Source organism: Haliotis cracherodii, unplaced genomic scaffold (genome assembly GCF_022045235.1).
Source record: "Haliotis cracherodii isolate W230 unplaced genomic scaffold, xgHalCrac1.p SCAF_8, whole genome shotgun sequence".
NCBI classification, from domain to species: domain Eukaryota; kingdom Metazoa; phylum Mollusca; class Gastropoda; order Lepetellida; family Haliotidae; genus Haliotis; species Haliotis cracherodii.
Window position 1 is genome coordinate 15,683,401 of NW_027266341.1, and position 21,144 is coordinate 15,704,544.

At 40.9% G+C, this 21,144-nt stretch overlaps 1 protein-coding gene across 1 annotated transcript; it reads right to left on the reverse strand.

The window, feature by feature from the left end:
• Positions 1-1,737: 1,737 nt before the first annotated feature.
• On the reverse strand, positions 1,738-20,181 carry LOC139449641 (uncharacterized). Its single transcript, XM_071231118.1, has 2 exons — positions 18,787-20,181; positions 1,738-4,070 (listed from the first exon to the last, which is right to left on the reverse strand). The coding sequence occupies exons 1-2, from the start codon at positions 20,176-20,178 to the stop codon at positions 2,358-2,360; spliced, it is 3,105 nt and encodes a 1,034-aa protein (XP_071087219.1). The 5' UTR covers positions 20,179-20,181; the 3' UTR covers positions 1,738-2,357.
• Positions 20,182-21,144: the final 963 nt, after the last annotated feature.

The window sequence follows — 21,144 nt, forward strand, 5'->3', positions numbered from 1 at the left end:
TTATATTAACTTTCTTGTAAACATTGACTTCATAGATCATCTGTTCATGTTGACAATTTTGATACACAAGTGAAACCAGTCCTTATAATAACGTTCGGGGATTCAATAAATTTTACATGCTAGAGTTAATTTATTTGTTAGCATGTAACACATTCTAAATGTTGGATATTTAACCCAAATCTATCATCCGAAGTTTGATGTTCTTACATGGGTTTGGTTTTGTCAGGATATCATAGTCTGTAGATTATATATCAACTTGCCTTAAGACTTTTAAAGATACCATGATCTCTGATCTGATATTCATAAAACTGGTCTTCTTCTTCAAATGATAATACTAGATATGGCTTTATTATTGGATGACATTTGTTATTTATGTCCGGTCTATTTGGAACTACGTAAGTGAGTATGTTCGACATTTCAATCACCATGTCCTATAGGTGATTACTGTTTAAATCTGGAGACGCGTATGTAATAACATGTTTGACTGTGCAAGTTGTATAACGTCTGGTGGTGGTTCAAACAACAGCTCGCCCAATAGAGACTCTGTGTTCCTGCCTCTTTGGTCAACAACCACACAAAAAAATAATTTGACAAAACTCCAGCCCTCTACGTTTTTTCTGACACTGGATAAAAAAAAACAATTTCTGTATAAAACACATTCCAGTGTTAACCAGCTCCTAGTCCCCAGAGTGAAAAGTGATCAGTATCTCAAAGAGGAAACTGCTAAGTACAATCCGTATTTCAACATCATGGTGTAGCTACAGTGTAATGCTTCCCACAATATAATTACTCTCGGTAATGTGCAATTTGCTTGATTCAATCAGTTTAATTCATTCAAACTGTCATTAACATTCGGAACATTAAAGTGATGCCCTTTCATTGTTAGCCAGTGGTCATCCCAAGGGTCACACAATTCATCTGATCATAGTAAAAAAGCACTTTCGCTACTTGAGTGTGTAGTTCAGTTTGCGTTTTATACCTGGTATATTATATGGATGTCACCAATACCCTTTGGGGACTAATGCCAGGCTGAGTTTCTCTCTGAGATAAATCAATGCATTAGTGCCCTTTACGCACAATTTGATTACAATCTCATTGCGAGGACTGGTCACGGAAACGAGTGGCGTTATAGCGTGATTTACACGGACATTGCTGTAGCCGGGATGTGATCACTGGTTGACAGCACTGGTGACACTTCAGTTAAATCATGGGGGCACGGGTGGCCCACTCGTCTAAGGCGCCGCGGTTCGCTGTTCAGAGTTGCGTCCCTTGGGCACGCCAAAAACCTATGATTGTGGGGTCGAATCCCGGTTCGCGAGTATGTTTCTAGGTTTGTCAGCACCATACCCGTGCTCCCGGGTTTCACCGAAGTGGTAAACGTCTGAGACCTGCATCACTTCGGGCTTTCATCCCACATTAAGCTGACACGCCTTGATATAATGGAATACTTTTAAAAGCGGCGTTAAACCCAACTCACTCACTCACTTACTCACTCACTCAAGTTAAATGATGTTTTTAGCAAATTACATTTCTCAACTGTCTTGTCTCTTTTTGCCATGATCGTAATATTTTTCTTCGTAAAGTTCCTTTTACCAGTGAGTATAATCATTTCTATAAAGATAGCATACAATTGATGGCAAATAGAACATAATCTTTCACTGGTTTCAACATCATTCTTTAATCTTTATTTGTATTAATACGCATACAAATAGGACACAATCTGAAAAAATTGTCTATAGTATATACAATATGGTATCACAATGTCATCAAAACAACATGCAGAACGACAATACGGGTCAAGAATTTGCCTGCCACAAAGATGACATTGTTGCAAGTGGGTCGAGGTGAAGACTGGAATAACGTCTCGTTTGCAGTCAATCGCCAAGGTTATTGCACTTATATAGCCACGTGCATGCACGTTTGCGTATGTGTGGATGTGTGTGTGTGGCTGGACTAATGCCGAATTTATAGTGGTACGCCACTGAGATACCATGCCGCATTTTAACATGAATACCCCACTCAGACACAGAATACTAACTCCGAGTCGACCAGTGCTTTTAGCCCCGTCATGCCGAGCGACAGACAGGGTAGCAACAACTACCATATTTTAACCGTTACGTTATTTGGAAAGACTCGGCCAGGGTTCTACCCGGACCTTCCGCTCTCCGGGTGGACGCTCTTCCACTAGACCACGGAGGTTAATCAGTTAATCAGTCAAATGAGCAAACACAATTTTCAGTAAGCTTTGTAAAAACAATTGAAATAGTTAGGCATTTTGTACAATTTTAAAACAATTTACAAATTAACTGATCTTATGCATATGCATGTTTTTTCTGGCCTTTCAGTTAACACAAGACTCAAAACCGCGATGTCTGCGTTGAAAGTGGCACCGATTGATTATTATTATTGGAATTGGACGACGAGATGTATTTACTTGAATCTCTTTTCTTGGAACATACAAGTCCTAAAGTCTTCTTGTTTACGATGAATGCCAAAAACAGAAATAAACCTTGACCTGCAACTAGGATAGTGAATACATATGCCAAGGCCTTAGTTTGTGTTAATTCATATAAGTATCCAAAGAACCAGGAAATACCAGTGATTGTTGACAATTTGACACATGCTACCATGTTCAACTTTGAATTTGTATTTTTTTTAACAGACACTAACTGTCGCTTTAGTTTACACATGGTGAATATAAACAGGAAGATGTTTACCAAAAACACCATGGCAACGGGAACGCCGAAACTGTATAGTCTTCCTACAACAGTGTTCATGTAGCACACCCTCCCACCGTATCCGAACTTCCTGTCAAGGGTATAGTGTACAATGACGTTCAGGCTGACAATTGCCAAGGGTGTAAGAAAGCTATACAAGGACGAAAACAATAAAGTTCTTTCGAGTGACTGAGTGAGTCGCCATCTCAAGGGGAAGGAAAGTTTAAGAAACATATGAGTTGTGCAAGCATTCATCCAACAAAGAACAGACAGCCACAAAAAGTGAATCAGAATACCAATGATAACACATAAAGTCCCATTCTCGTTCTGTTCGATTCCAAATTCATACACACACAGAGCAAAAAACAAGGTTACGACCAAGCACATGTTAATCACGCCGCCGGACGTTCTTAGAGTGGGAAATACACAGTAAAATATGAAAGTGATAAAGAGGAATATCAAAGATACACATGTACAAATCACAGATGTACGACCTAGGTACCAGTCAATGTTTTCATCAGTGACTACTTGGGCCCTTTTCACTATTTTCTGATAATCCTCTAAACAAACAACGGCAGTTCCATTGTCACCCAGTAGAAACATGTCACTTTTTAATACGTTTTTTGTGCCGTTGATCCTCAAAATATAAAACTCTTGCACATATGGATCAACCGTAGTTGCGGGTAAAGGGCTGTACAAAGAAACGTTTGGAAACAGAAGGCTTGTGACATTTTGTTTGTCGTCATCCAGTTCCAGAAAGAACTCTTCTGGGTGCAAGTGCACTTGGGGACAAAGGACTTGATGGTTCCAAGGTATATATTCTATAAGTGGAGAAAGATAAGCAGCTACTTCGGTCAAAGGGGCATGATACAATCTATTACCAGCAACAAGTTCATCGAAACAATAAAAAGTTGGCAAGAACATACTTGCACACTTCTGATTCAAAGTGACCGATACGTTTTCGTATTTCTGATCTGAAATGTATTCATTTAAAATGTCTGGTAAAGAGTTCAGCAAGTTATCCAGGTTTGCTGGTATTGTGGAAAACATCTTAGTTTGTATATGAACAATCATGAAACGAGGATGGTTGTCACAGTTTTGCAGGTGATACAGCAACTGTTCTGTTGTCAGCCATGCATAGTCATTCAGTGCCCATTGAACACCAGATACCATCTGCTCAATGAAGAACGTCAACTTGTCAAGGCCATCTATTGAGACCAACCGTGACGGAATATCCAGACGAACGTGCAGACATATCTCCAGCCCATATATGTTTGTAGCTTGAACAACATCATTGCACGTAGTGCCATTGAAGACTTTTCCCTTGGAACAAGTAATATTTCGGCAAGCCTCCTGTAAGGAAGAAGAAGAAGACATTTAGTCATCGCTTGCATTTGGAACATGATGGAGGTTACAAATTGAATCACAATCATAGCAGGGGCGGTTGGCGACATAAGCGTTTAAGTGTTCGCTCGTCATGACAAAGGACATGGTTTGATTCCCTAAGCATACAGTTTGTGAGGCCAATTTTGGTTTAGAGGTTTAAACGAACATTTCAAAGTAAGAACAGTTTTGTTTCACAAGCTTTTTTCTTTAAGGGTACATATAATTTCAATATTAGATTTTCTCCAGACGAAGAGCGTCCATTTTATTTTTCGACTTGGGATTATATTGAAAATATACGTAAGTTGGAAAAATAATCATGCTCAAGACTGTTGAAAAGAATTAATTTGTCATCTAATAATAAAACATTGTCGAGAGATGAGTTGGGTAGTTTCTTTTGTGTGTTTTTTTAAAAAGTAGCATATTTAGGCTCATAGTTTTACATGTTTAAGATAATGTCTCTAGCTGAAAATATATCTAATCTCCATACAAATCCCGCAATATCAAATGGTCAGTTCCTTGGTCCGGCGGACAAGTACAAGCAGCCAAACACATACGTTCAGGCACGTCGTTATATAAAAGTTAATAATCTTTACAGCGTCATTAAACCATATTTCTTCCTTCATAAATGAATCCTAACGACCGTTAACTATCTGAGGCTCAGTAACTGTGTTTATTGCATGTGATCATACCCCGAAGTGGTATAGTGCTCATAATGTCATGAACTGATCTGTCTGGACAAGTCTCAATCACTTATATGCTGCCATGACATAGCTCAAATATTGCGGCGTAAAACAGGAAAAGAATCCAGAATGTTGAATTAGAATTAGAAAACACTGGAGGCAAATCCATCAATGAAACAAAGTCGGCTGTATTAGTAAATGTAATGATATAACATACATCTATAGAGTATCTAAAAGAATAGTTGAGGGATTGAACTTCCTAAAAATCGTTAAATTCTCAGATAAACTATTTTGAGCTTGGCAAATAAAATTAATGGTAAAATAATTAGCTTTTCAACACCAGAAAGAAGAACTTTGTCAGAGAGGAAAAATGTTCGAAATTGAAATTGTCCATCATTTAGATATTATATTGCTGATAACATCAACAAAGTGCACATAAACGTTATTGACTGAGATTAATAATACAAGTCCGGAATCAGATGTTCTGTCTATTTATCTCATTGATCAAAACATAATTTGACACAAAAAATTATAGTTATCACAAGTACATCAATGTGATCATTTAATATACTTACGAAACTATATCTTTATCAATTGTTTGATAGGCATTACTCAGAAGTTGAAGGATGATAAGATAGACACAATTTTTATTGATAACAACTTCTTTAATACTGGGAAAAGCGACGTTTCGGTATAGATCCGTATACCGTTGTCAGTCTTCCTTGACAATGGTATAAGGATCTATACCTAAACGTTGCTTTTTCCAGTATTAAAGAAGTTGTTATCCATAAAAAATGTGTCTATCTTATATCTTTATCATATTTTCTACTACAAGGCATTGTCATGTGCATTCCGGAAAAGACATGAAATGACATCATGAAAGACATTTTCTGAACTACTGTCGCTTCACGAGTCTCTTTAAGATTCATTCTATTGTAAGGTGAGGACTTTATGGTTAGTATGAATTATCCGTATGATGGTTGAAGAAAAGGTATAGAAGAAGTAGGGTCGGTATGTTTGAATGAGTTGAACAGAAGCAAGTCTACGTGTAAGCACTAGATATGTTGTTAAAACCTATCCTATCTCACACTGTGAATCCTTCCAGATCCTTCGATCATGATAGGGAAACAATCCTCGAACGTGTTTCCAGCTTCTAAAAACACCTCACCCAAACACATCCTCGCCATCACTATCTGACAAACGCTTCGTTTTGTGCTGTGTGATCACGTGACGTCCCCACCTAACTCATCCTCTTTCTTATAGTTCTAAAGTGGAGACGTTATTGTCTTGAGGACAATTGTATTATTATTTTTCTAAATAATTCAGCTTATGGTTGGCAAGAAACGGAATGTGTGTGGAATGCACCAAAGAACATTTTCTGCACAGGACCCACACTCTCATTGTTGCAAAGACGTATCAGAAGATTAATTTACTTCCTATAAACACAAGTGTGACAGACGGGATAGTAATAGTCTTTCTCGGAGGAACATGGGCCATTGTCTGCTAATAAGCCAAATAATTAAGATAAGTGTGCCTGGATTCGTGTTAGATGATGGATCAGAATATTTACCAACTGCTGATCATACAAGAGGCTGTGCCTAGATCGAAATGGTTTGAGTTGACAAGTCATTAATATCTACATCTTCGGACGGTTTGGCAGATTCGCCAGTGGGATTCATCCCACCTGTTTACAGGTCTTCCTTCGTGGGAAGTTCGCTTAGAGGATCGGACACAGAGTATTACAGACTTGTAGAGACATTCTTGTGGATCGGCACGAACATGATCCACGAGTTTGGAGGATTGGAGAAGGTTCATAAGCCAGGATAGGGATCGCTGAACCCCTTATTGATCATCAGCCCGAAAGCATTTGAAAAGGTTCGACTGACCTCATCGGTCATCAGACCCAGAGGATCAGAGAAGGTTCGACAGTCAGGATCAGGATCGGTGAACTTCACACCAATCAATGAACCTAGGGGACCAGGAACTTCCAAACGTGGGATAAATGCAGAGAGGCAGATGGGATAAGTTTTACAAATTTGTAAATTTTACACAATTACTTGTATATTTAGCATACTTATCCTATGTCACTCGGAAAACCACCACACTGTAGAAAAAGGTGAATGAGTTAGCTTCAAACCTCACGTGAACAGAAAGCACGAGATTCATGCGTTGGTCAGACCACTTATAGTGATGGTAACCTTGGTTACGACTTGGGTTTGTTTGGGTGAGGTGGGTTTTTTAAGCTGGAAACACGTTCGTTTCCACACCAGGATGGAGAAATACATGGAAATAGGATTATAGATATACAATTTACTGTAAAGTATAAAAATTTCAACGATTCCATAATTGCTCAGGTGTTAAAAAGTTGTATAAGTATGGTTTTGATGGGATTGTTCAAAGGAGAATCATCGAAATATTCTGCTTCAGTAATCTTGGAAACCTTTACAATCTTGCAATAATCAATAATAAAATATATATAACTGTTTGAGGCCTAAAAGTAGAACTCATAAATAGATAAAGTACGGTGCAAAGTGTGAAAATACTATTTTATTGTTTTATGGCACTGATTGGGAGTATTATAGGACAATCAGGCGGTCAACGCCGGGCGGGCCAAAGCATTACTCTCCATACATGCATATGTACACTGGTAATATGATGCTACACTGTGAATGAATTGCAAGTGTAATGTTTGGTAAACACCAGTTTGTAAAATTTAGCCCTGCTATTATGAGTGGTCACCTTGCATTGTGTCTCTTGTCTTGTATAAATCTATATGTACTTGCTGAAAACACGGTGCTTGGATGCACGGGCGAGGGCTGGGCGGTTCGTGATGGATATAGGACGCCAAGCCTGTTTAGACATGAAGACTGTATTTCTGTTGGTCAAGCACATGGTCAACACTCCTGGATGGAGGCTGCCATTTTGGTACATATGGAAATTGGAAAATGGTAAAGGAAACGAAATCAAATATAACAAAAGTGGAATTAAACAACGAAACGAAATAATAAACATTTGGGCTCAAAAGGCTTTCTGACACGGCCGCCCCCAAATTTAGGCACTAAATTTGTCAACATATGAAGAAAGTCTTTCCACACTGGAACTAGAGTCAATTATCGTCATCCGCGCATTCAGGTAGTGGGATGAGTTTTGTGATTGGTCTGGTGTACTCCTTGTCTTTCACACTGACAGTGGCAGTGCGAACACATCCATCTGTTCCAGGGTACGTTTTAGTGACTCTACCAACAGGCCACTGAGCTCTTAAGAGCTGTGGATCAACTATCATGACAACGTCATTCATCTTCAAGTTTTGTCTTTCTTTCTGACATTTTGTGCGCAGCTGCATATCAGGAAGATAATATGTGACAAAGTTTACCCAAAAGTGGTCGGCCAGAACTTGACTGTGGCGCCATCTGCGTCTGCTTAATAGTTCATCAGCTGGATAGACGACTTGTGGAAGAGAAGCATCATGGCGGCCAATGAGGAGGATGTTTGGTGTAACTGGGTCCACATCTCTGACACGTAGGCTAACGGCTTAGAATTCAGAATCCCTGCCACCTCCGCTAGAATGGTACGTAACACAGGTTCTGTCACTGTCTGCTCTCCTAGTGCCACTCGGAGGCCATATTTCACAGATTTAATCTCTCTTTCCCAAACACCTCCGAAGTGTGCTGCATGAGGAGGATTGAACACAAATCTGACCTTATGGCGAGCCAGTTGTTCAACAAGGTCTGGTTCCATACTTGCAAGTGCCTCCTGCAACTCTGTTTTAGCCCCTCGGAAATTGGAACCTTGGTCTGAGATGAGTTCGTAAGGTTTGCCTCTCAGTGAAGCGAAGCGGCGAAATGCCATGAGGAATGCATTCGAGTCCATGCTCCTGAGTATGTCTAAATGCACCGCACGGGTGGTCATACATTTAAATATCAAACCCCATCGTTTCTCTGAGCGACGTCCAACCTTCACATGCATTGGTCCGAAGCAATCAACTCCAGTTGAGAAGAATGGTGGTTTGAAAAGTCGCAGACGTGGTGGTGGCAAGTCAGACATTTTCTGTGTCCTCGGGTTTGAGCGCCATTTCTGACAGGTGGAACACTGATGCTGATGGCGTCGAATCGCTTTTCGTCCCCTCAATATCCAAAATCTGCGTCTTATCTCTGCGAGTATACGCCTGAACAGCGCGAATTCGAAGTCGGTCTGGATCTCGCTGGAGTCTTTCCTGGACGAGTGTCTTTAGCTGATTGAACAATCAATGGTATGTTATCATCTGGCGATCTGGTAACAGGGTAAACGCAAGAGGGTAGTTTACAGTTCCATATCTGGCGTGCAGGATAGATACTTGATCCCGGAGTGCAGGACAGGAACTGAATGTTCCTTCCATGTAGATTGTCTCGTCTGACTGAAGTGGCTCCAGTTGATGTGTTGAGAACGCTAGAATTTTATTGTCTTCCCCGTCGCTGAATAGAAGGTAGGGCTGACCGTCCATGGTCTTTGGTAACAGAAGTGAATAATTAGATTTAAATCGGATTTCAAACTAGATTGTAAACCTGACTCCGGTAAAATAAAATAAAACATTAACAATCAATTAACCTAAAAATATCTTATTGATATTGTTGTAAGCCAGATAAACTAAATTCAACACAGATTAGTTGCCTTTTTGTCAGATCATAACATTTCACAATGCCACTCGGGCTTGGCAGTTAGTATCTTTACCTTGCTCTATGTGGTACTGCATTTAGGGCTGGTCCATGGTAGGTGTTGTCTTAATTCATCCTTTCCTGTCCTCCTCCCAAACTGTGTAACAACTGGGATTGTAGAGGTGCGTGACAAATGGGGCGTGTAACTAATAGGATATAACCTCCGCAGTAGCTCCGCGGAGTGTTAGCGTAGCTACGCATGAATTTTACAAAGATGCTGCGGAGTGTTTGCGTAGCTACACAAATGTTTGCCATAACTCCCGAGGATTATCTGCTGAGGCTCCGGGGAAATGTTGCGAAATAAGGTAGAAGACTTTTGCGTTGAAGTGTAGTCAAACTTATGTAACAACTTGAACATATGAAAATAATTATAAACACAAATCAGAGTGCAATATTTAGCTTTGTTGTCAGTTAGTAGGTAGCCCAACTGACTGCTATTATTAACATTTAAGTAGGGCGGTCGGATAGCCTAGAAGACCTGGGTTCGATTCCCGACGTGGGTACAATGTGTGAACCAATTTCTGGTGTCCCCCGCCGTGATATTGTTGGAATATTGCTAAAAGCGGCGTAAAAACATACTCACTCACTAATATTTAAGTGGACAAAACTAATAATTGTGTAAGTATGTATACGTCATTTACTTACAATAATGTTGTCGTACAACTGTTTCCTTCCACAACCATCCTTCCTTGGTTCGAAAACTTCTAACGTCTTTTGACGAAAGTCCAGCAGTGATGTGAGAGCCACACTGTCAACGACCGCGGGTAGCAACGCTTCTTCATTTAGGATGTAACTCCAATCAGCATTTGTATTGCAAAGGTAACAAAATACATTGCGGTACTTTCCATCCACAACATGTGTAAATCTCTCGCAGGCTTCGATCACCCTTCTGTCATAAACCTCCCATTGCCCAGTGCCGTTGCATGAAGAAATGACACTTTCCTCACGTCGGTTACACATTCGTGCAACTTTTCCACCTATAGGTAAAAACTTGATACTACACTTACTGGCTAGAGCAATGTTGTAAACTTCTTCTGGTGATTTGGCCTCCTTTAAACCACTTGGATATGGTGAACATTTTATTTGGGTGTCCCAGTTGTTAAAAAGTGTCACATTGTTGCACAAGGCACAAAATTTGTTCCTGTAGAGATCTCCTGTCTTGGCGTCCTCAACCGGAACCTGGTGTTCCCAGTCTTTTGAGTGTCGATCAAGGCATTCCTGTACAAGACGTGGTGTGAGGGTGTCAGGACAGGATCTAATCATGTAATACCAATCTGACGTTTGTTCTTCAAAATCCGGACTTGTATTCTCACAACTGAGTGGAGATGGCACAGTGGTCTGATTCCCAAGAAGAACGTAATCCGGACAACAGTCATCATACAGGACACAGTCGCCGTCACATCGACATGTTTCACAAGTTGGGCGCACAGAAGTACGCTTGTTTTTGTACTTGAAGTGACACGTCTTTCCACAGTATTCAGATTCCGAGGCTACTACCTGTGACGGGAATTCACGGTAGAAGTCGGATGCTGTGTCAAACGCATTTAGCTTTCTGACTTTCAAAGGCGGTGGTGTTGGTAGAACATAATTAACCGTCATATACATTGCAGATGGTTCTTGCTGCTTTGTGGTCATGGTAGGCGGTGTTGCAGAATCTAAGCCAGCCGATTTTGTCTGTTGTAACGTTTCAGTATCAGAAATGGGTGTATGATGTGTGGTAGCCTTGTCTGAAGTTTGCGTCATCGCGACAGTGGTAGTGTCAGATGACGAAGCCTCTCCTGAACTGCTCGCGGTTTCTTTTCTCATTGTCACTTTTGTATATGTAGGGTCTGTGAAACTATATCCTGTCGTATTAACTGTTGTTATTTCTCCGACAGTCTTGACCGGGTCAGTCAACTCTGCATGAGATGAAGAACGCAGGTTCTCATCCGAAACCAACAACACAAGGAGGGTCCTGACCAGCAACATGTTTCAAGCACTGACCACGACCAGTGAACCCAGCTTGTCTGAATTCTGTATCTTAGCCACTTAACTGTTTACAACATTTTATACCCACACCTCACTCTCTGACAGCCGGATGCTAAGCACAAACACATTCCCATTGGCCCGAACTGGTGCATTTGTCGTACAGGGCTGGGACTCAACAACACGCCGTGCGAGTAGCGATAACATCTCCCTCTTTGGCAAAAGCAATCTGTGCTTATTGACGCGAACACTCGTATTTATGATTTCGACTAGTGTGTCAACAACAAGAGTGCTACGGATATACAATTAAGCCAGCTTGGGCAGTGTACATATCGGGATTCCTGCTAATGTATATTACATGAAATGAATCCCTCACATATTCAAACAGTGTTAGGCAACACTCGTTCTTAAATATTTGATTACTTTGTCAACAATAACAGTGCTACGAATATACAATTTAGCCAACTCGAACTGTGTACATATCGGGAATCACCTGCTAATCAATATCATATGAAATATATCCACCTTGTCCTAACAGTGTTTGTTCATGACGGCGCAAGGTTCAGCCTTGTGGTTAAAGCGCTCGCTTGTCACGCCCGGGATCGATTCCCCCATGGGTACCATGCTTGCCGTAACAGGCGACTATGCTTGTCGTAACAGGCGACTAACGGGATCGGGTGGTCAGGCTCTCTGACTTGGTTGATGCATGTAATCGATCCCAATTGCGTGGATCGATGCTCATGATATTAATCACAGGATTGTCTGGTCCAGACTCATTTATTTACAGACCGCCGTCATATAGCTGGAATAATGCTGAGTGCGGCGTTAAACAACAAACCAACCAACCCACATGGGTACAATGTGTGAAGCCAGATTCGGGTGTCCCCCGCCGTGATATTGCTTGAATATTGGTAAAGGCGGCTTAAAACCATACTCACTCACTCATGACGGCGCCACGTGTTTATAGCACGGTGATTATTTCATATTTCATAATAGTTTTAATATTTTAGTAGATGCAACATTCAAATGTGCTTTAAAATTCCTTATGATTTTGTTTTATCCTAGATATTATGAATTCTACCTTGGTCAGGACTAGGTGTGACGGCCGGTTGTGCCTTGGGGCAAAGTGAACAGTGGAGCGTGGAGAGGGTACAGCCCATTAGTCACATACGATAGCTATGGAGAATGTCATGTGGTTTAGATAGTATGTTGCGTTCATACAAGTTCCGGGATTCGTGTAAAAGCCTCAGGGCTATATACACATTTCTTACAAAATAGGATGAACACTTTGTTGTAACGGGGATGCATGGTACAAATATCACCGGCACACATTGCATGTGCTGGTGCCTGAAATCGACTTATATATAAAACATATACTAGATTACCATATAATGATATAATGGGTAGGTTTCGTTGGGGTCATATGCGGATAGAGATGCAAATATCCAAGGTCAAGTAGGGACTACTTTCAGTGATTATAAACACGCGATCGAGTCAGAATTAATCATCAGGAATCTGGAGAAACTACTGGGATAATTGCTATTATTATCAAAAGAATAGTCTAATATACTGAAAATCAGTGTCTAACTGTGACAATTTTGCGAGGGCACGAGGCCTAGCCAAGCGGGATCAGTTGCCATATCTGTGCTTGTAGATATCTGCGGCTTGGAAACTTCTCCCCAAATCAAAACAGTTGGATTTGGACGAAACATTTCCGAATTGTTACTTTGTTTAGTTTTGTCGATATGTGTACATCTGTCTACACTTCGTAACGTTATAACAGGACAGGCCGACTGTCAACAACCTCTGACTGTGGCCGTGACGTCTCACAGACTAGGATTAGAGTAGCTTTGATAATCGAGTTACTCAAGCGGACAGACAATTGGATTGCCGCGAAAGGCAAGGAGAAATAATTTGTGTAGGCAATTGTTTTGCATATATGTAGTTACGCCACTGTATAAGAAACAGGTTTCAGTTGGAACTATATTGGCTACTGTCACTTTCCGACTGACACATCACTCACCTTCTAACGTAATATATATATATATATAGAGATACGCCTATAAATCTATGGCGTTGGTGCTTATTGATTGCTCAGATGTCTAATTGTAATTACGATTTCACGTCGCGTTAGCCTGCCTTATCTTTATCTGCACACTTCGGACTCCAACTTCAAAGACAAGTCCTCCAGGAATCAAACCCACACTGCCAGAGTGTGGCACCTAGTCGCCAGCACACAAAGTCAGCGATCTAACCCACTCAGCCACCGAGGCTTCCACAAAAATGAAAGTTCGACAACTGGTAGTCTAGAACACGTACTTTGTGTACCCCTATGACAAGTGTAAATTGGCACGGCTCCCATGGCCGAAAGCTATGAACACACAATGCCATTTAGAAAGGGGTCAAATGTAGCAAATATTATATTTGGAAAAAACACTTTCTTAGTAAATTAGAAAGCAATAAGTTATCTTATTATATCAATCATCATACTCATTCCTATCAAAATAATATGGGTTTGCATCAGTGCACCATCTATAGACAACATACCACTAAATGCATAGATGTTGTTTTTGTTGTTGTTGCATTAAGTGTTTAAAAGGTCGCCTTCTGCCTAAGCAATTTCGGCTGACCTGTCCCTCTTTGGGACTCCTGTGTGTGAGAAGGGTACACATAACTATTGTGAGTTTGGTATTGACATAATTTCTGTTTTTGCATTGATATGATTTCTATTTTCTTATATTGATATGATTTCATTTTTATCCTTGGCTGCTCTGTTTATATACGTTCGAGAAGCTGTCCATCTCTCAGAAATAGAGTTCGTTTGGCCTTCGCTATTGCATCTCTTGGCTTTAGGAGATCTATGACAGATAGCGGATCTAAATGCAATTCTTGTTTTAACCTAGCCCGGGCCCGGGCATGGTCTTGATATTCTAGTAACACGTGATCAATGGTTTGAGCCTGATTGCAAGATGAACAAACCTTGTCACAGTGCTTTTTGTGACCGAGTCTGAGGCGTGAGATAGCAATTTCAACTTTCCTTTCATTTGAGTGTGAGTTTGGCTTTTGTTGGACCTTGGGTTGAATTTTGTATAGCCATCTGCCGATCTTACTTGATGTTGTTGTTGCATTAGGTGTTTAAGAGGTCGCCTTCTGCCTAGGCAATTTCGGCTGACCTGTCCCTCTTTGGGACTCCTGTGTGTGAGAAGGGTTCACATATCTATTGTGATTTCGGTGTTCACATAATTTCTGTTTTTGCATTGATATGATTTCTATTTTCTTATATTGATATGATTTCATTTTTATCCTTGGCTGCTCTGTTTATATACGTTCGAGCAGCTGTCCATCTCTCAGAAATAGAGTTCGTTTGGCCTTCGCTATTGCATCTCTTGGCTTTAGGAGATCTATGACAGATAGCGGATCTAACTGCAATTCTTGTTTTAACCTAGCCCGGGCTGGGGCATGGTCTTGACATTCTAGTAACAGGTGGTCAATGGTTTCAGCCTGATTGCAAGATGAACAAACCTTGTCATAGTGCTTTTTGTTACTTGAGTCCATACCATATTATTTATACAACACAAGTCTCCCAACAACTAATGAAACGAACGCGTATATTGTCCCCGACTGGTGGTAATACCCAATCAGCTTGCAGGCCCAGCCGGCCGTGCTAATTAAGCCACGCCTCCTCGGAAGCGCTTTTAATATGCTTTAGGTTGTCACAAATACGGACCTCAAAATACGCACAACACAATGATGTAAGAAACATCTATTACTATTTTTCATGATGCTTGTACTTTAAATTTGCAGTGTTTCAACCAAGTAACGTTTTGGTAATGTTTGTAACGTTTTGGTCAACTCCAGTTTTCAAATGTATAGTTTCTTTAGTCTGGCAGTTTAGTGAGATAACAGTAAAATGAGTAAAGAAAGAATCATAGACAAAATATTTTAATTGCAAAGAAACTATCCTTTGTGTTTTGTTATTTGAGGTGACTTAACACACCTAGGAAGTACCAACACTAGCATTCAGTTTCATTACTTTTGTGTTGCGCATTGCTGTTTGGCTTGGGATGATATACTACCATCAACGAGGAATTACGGTGTATGGGTCCCTCGTGATTTAAAGCCAAGCCTAGGAACTTAGAAAAACAAATTCTCTGGGGACAGTTGTTATTGTTCATGTTTACCTGTTTCGATGAAAATGTGGGATCAATTATTTAAAATGGAGACATCACTCTATTGTTGGAACGACGTCACATAAAATCGTAATTATGAGCGACCATGCGTTTATATGACGTCTAGGGACTATGACCAGTGAAAACATTGGAACAGTTGTTATAAGGATCAATGGGAATTACGAAAATGAAAGAAATTGCAAGTGATTCCGAGTCATTCTATTGGCTAACGAAAGCAATAGGCCACGCCCACAAACGGACTACCGTTTCCTGATTGGTTGATTATAGTGTCCGGGGCTTGTGCTGTGTCATTACGCTGAAGGATGTCCCTGTTTCGTTGTTGTCTAATGTTACTCACTGTTTGTTTGTGTTAATAGTTAAGTAAGCAATCTGTGAAGTTATTATTTACGTATTTATTTATAAAAATTGACTTCAAAGTGAGTTTTCGTTCAAGAAGATACAAACATAAAACCGGGCGTGCACAATTTGGGTACCTCCGATTTCCACAGCGTGGGGCTGGGTGCACATCTGTTTTCACGTTTATAAGTATTGAAGTCAATTCTTAAATAATTTCACCCATTTCCGTTACCTTATAGGTAATAGAATGGATAGATCTATTAGGATCACCTCTTCTGGGCTCATCTCCTTGGGTTCTGATCTATTTGGGTTCATCATAGATGATCAGTCGGCCATGTTAAACAGCAAACCAATAGCGACTTATTCATTTTCAGTGGGTTAGCAATATTCCAGCAATATCACGGCGGGGGACACCAGAAATGGGCTTCACACATTATACCCATGTCGGGAATAGAACCCGGGTCTTAGGCGTGACGAGCGAACGCTTAAACCACTAGGCTACCCGACCGCTCCTCCACTTTCAGATATACAGTACACTACGTATATAATAAACACGCTTATAACGAACTAGCGGATATAACGAACTGGATTTTTGGTCCCAGACATTTGCTGTATATATATTTATAACGAATTACGGTGATAACGAACTTAAATTAGTGGTCCCTTTGAGTTCGTTCTAACCGTAGTTTACTGTATAGAGAATAAAGTGTCTTTGGTACAACAATGCCTCAATAAAGCTTTCAAAAAGTTTTGTGGTACACGTGTGGGCGACATTTCAAATGTGACGCATCTTTTATAAAAAGGTATGTCCTTTGCAAGTCCCTATTTTGACTTGTACCATATGTTCCCACGTTTTGCTTTAGATGAAAAATTGACTTGGCTTTGCATGAGTTTGCGATGGGTGCCACCCGTGGGGCAGGATACGCTCACCTTTTCGCGAACACCTGGTATTATAACCATTTGATAGTGATTCATAAACACATGCTTATGTTATAGTCAAAATCGTACAACCGGCTCTGCTTTTAGAGATGGTTTATGCACATGGAAAGGTTTTATCGCTTTTATACACGATAATAAATGTGAATAAATGTGTCACAGTTTATCAGCATACCTTCGTTAGCCTTTGGGATATATTGGAAGTAAGTGAAGCGTATATGCTATCAAACCTATAGGCCACAAAATCTTTCTTCTACTTACTCACTACAATGGAGGTGTAGTGTCTGCATCTCATTTTACACAAATACTTGTAGCCAACTAATGCGGAAATGTACAATGTCATCCATTTGATATATATGCGTACTAGAGAGAACACATGATTATTATAATAACGATATGCACTCGAACAGCATTGTTAGATATGTGCTCGGGGGGCTGAACGAGAAATGAATGTTCTCGCCCTCCTGTGTCAGATGTTTCATATTGAGAGGCCAACTAATTTTTCTCTCGATGTGGCTAGGACAAAACATATGTAAAATTATAGAGATAATTAAATTATTTATGTGCCGGCATTAAGATATATTGTGTTGTGAAAACAAAAATGTAAGGGTTTCTACTTTCAGAGAGAAATCTTTGTATCGTTTGAAGCAATAGCTGAAAACTTTTTTGTGTCCCTAACAAAATAGATCGATCATGTATTTCACATATTATATTTAGATAACCGTCCTTGTTTCAAACTAAATGAGGGGCGGTCGGGTAGCCTAGTGGTTAAAACGTTCACTCGTCACGCTGAAGACCCGGGTTCGATTCCCCACATGGGTACGCCGTGATATTGCTGGAATATTGCTATAAAAGGGGCGTAAAAAAATACTCACTCACTCACTCAAAGTATATGGCATACGTTAGGGGTAAGATGCATGGGTGTGATTGAATGTGTCCATGTTTCGTTTTTATTTTGTTAAAGGTTTGGCAACTCACTTGTTTGGAACCATATGTTTTTTTAGTTATTAGTACATTTCCATGGAGTGAGTGAGTGAGTTGGGTTTAACGCCACTTTTAAAAATATTACAGTTATATCGAGGCGTGTCAGCTTAATGTGGGAGGAAAGCCCGAGGTGATGCAGGTCTTAGACGTTTACCACTTCGGTCAAACCCTCGAGCACGGGTATGGTGCTTACAAACCAAGAAACATAATCGGGATGAACCGGGATTCGAACCCACAATCATAGGTATCTGGCGTGCCCAAGGGACGCAAATTTGCACAGCGAATCGCGGCGCCTTAGACGACTGGGCCACCCGTGCCCCAACATTTCCATGGAAAAAAATATTTATGTCTAGCAAGGCGTATATCAATGCATGTAACAATCAGGGCATATATAGATATAATGATTGTTAATTGTAAGAAATATGGCCCGGACCGTGTATGAGCAGGGTCTTAGATTCAGTGGGGAAATAATAATAAATATTTAACAACAAGTAAGTATGGAAGTCGACGTCTGTGTATTGTGACCGTTAGGAAATACATGCATGCTTCTTTGATAAATATGTCAGAAGAATCTCTATCACTTCTTGACTTCCGTGTAATTGTTTAAAAAATTAAAAGGTATACTTGACCAGTGAATATCCGGGGTAGAACAGGTGTTAGAACCCACGCTTGCTGTATAAGGCGACTATGCTTGTCGCAAGAGGCGACAAACGGGATCGGGTGGTCAGGCTCGCTGACTTGGTTGATGCATGTCATCGATCCCAATTGCGTGGGTCGATGATCATGTTGTCAATCACTGGATTGTCTGGTCCAGACTCGATTATTTGCAGACTGCCATTATATAGCTGGAATATTGCTGAGTGCGGGGCTACACAACAAACAAACAGAAAGGTATACTTACAATTAAGTCGTCAAAGACCTGATCACTTCTGCAAGTGTCACTTCTTAGTTGTTGAACATCCTGCGTTCTTGAACGGACTTGGTGACTCCCAAAGTTGAGCAGTGTGGTTAGAGAAATAGTGTCGACAACGGAAAGGTCTACCCCATTCTCTCTTAGTATGGTGTACCAGCCGTCGTAAGTGTTGCAAAAGTAACAGAAAACATTTCTGTATTTCCCATGCACAATGTGTGTAAACCTCTCACAGGCTTCCGCTACCCTTCTGTCGTAATCTCTCCATTGCCCTGTGACGTTGCATGAAGAAATGACACTTTCCTCACGATAGTTACATTGTCTGAGAACAGTGTGAGATATGGGTAGAAATTTGATGTAACAAATCGAAGCCTCTCGAGCAATATTGTATGTTTCTTCTGCTGATTTGGCCTCTGTGTAACCGCTTGGATATAATGAGCATTTTATTTGTGTGTCCCAGTTGTTAAAAAGTGTCACATTGTTGCACAAGGCACAAAATTTGTTCCTGTAGAGATCTCCTGTCTTGGCGTCCTCAACCGGAACCTGGTGCTCCCAGTCTTTTGAGTGTCGATCAAGGCATTCCTGTACAAGACGTGGTGTGGAGGTGTCAGGACAGGATCTAATCATGTAATACCATACGAATCCTGGTTCTTCAAAATCCGGACTTGTATTCTCACAACTGAGTGGAGCTGGCACAATGGTCTGATTCCCAAGAAGAACGTAATCCGGACAACAGTCATCATACAGGACACAGTCGCCGTCACATCGACATGTTTCACAGTTACCACGCTCACTATATCGTTTGTTTTTGTAGTCAAAGTCACACGTCTTTCCACAGTACTCAGATTCCGAGGCTACTACCTGTGACGGGAAGTCACGAAAGACCTTTGCAGATTCATCAAACGGACTTGGCATCAGGACTATGAAATGTGTTTGAGGAGGAATAGTAATTGAGATGGATGTTGTAGCTGGTGTTTCTTGGATGTCGTGGATGACGTTGACAGCGGCCACGGCGACCTGTATTGGCGTAGGTACTATTGCTGACGAGTTGCCTGGATGTTCCGTATTAGATCTTGTTCCTACGATTCCTACGGTTCTTGCAATTTCTGTGGAATTTCCTACCCTTTCTGTCCTAGTTCCGCCAAATCCAGAACCTCCGTCCGTCAGCCTTGACGTCCGGTCAGTTGTTGCATTTCGTATCACATCTGAAGAGTTTGTGATAGTTCCTTCATCACCGTTATTCAAACGATCTGTATTTGTTGTTTCTGTGGCAATGTCGAATGGACCAGAATCACCCACAGGCTCGGTTAACTGCGCAATTGGACTGAGTCCTAAATTCAAAGCCATTACTAGCAGGACCATGAGTACATACACAACAGACATGGTTGTAACAACTCCGACCAGCACACAGATCCAGTAAATATTGTCACAAATCAGTTTTTGAATGGCTGTTGGCTGATGAAAACACCTTATGTACCCTCCGGCTGTCATCAAACTGTTTGATATCTTGATGTGACTCTACGCGTCGTGATTGGACTGATTGTATGTATGGCCTGCTACGCCAAGTTGTCAGGCGATGATTCATGTGTGATGAGTCGGACGTCCCTCAGGTAAAGGGCAACATATGGCGAGTTACAACACAGTGTACATAATTGATGTGCTGTCCCTAAACACACGGGTGTTAATGAATTTGTCGGTTTTGCTTTGTCAATAGGAGACTCATACTAATTGACAAATGTATCCATTAGTTAGCTCTGACACTTTACTGTCATAAAACAAATATATTGTTGGTCGTGCTTCGTGGGGAAGGTCCGAGGGGTTGGTTGCATACGAGGCTCCAGTAGTAGATAGATGTGGGTGTTTTAGGTGCGGTGAGGTGTCATGGGGTTTAACGCCGCGTCCAAGATTATTGCACTTATATAGCGACGTGTATGTACGTGTGTGTGTTTGTGTGGCTGCTTGTACTAGTCCGGACTGATGCCGATATATAGTGCTAGCTCACTGAAATACCATGACGCAGTTTAATATGAATACCCCGCTAAGACACAATATACTGATTCCGAGCCAACCAGTCCTTGTTTTAGCCCCTCAATGCCGAGCGCCAGACAGGGTAACAACAAGTACCATCTTTTAACGTCTTTTGGTATGACGCGGTCGGGGATCGAACCCCGGACCTTCCGCTCTCCGGGCGGACGCTCTACCACTAGACCTCTGTATTTCAAGCATATTGAAATATAACATAACAGTAAAGATTAGTCTCAGGAAATAAAGGTAACTGAGATATGTCAACGTGTAATCAATATATTGCAAGTGACTGTGGCATTTGATTGGTCCAGCCAAGCAACTTAT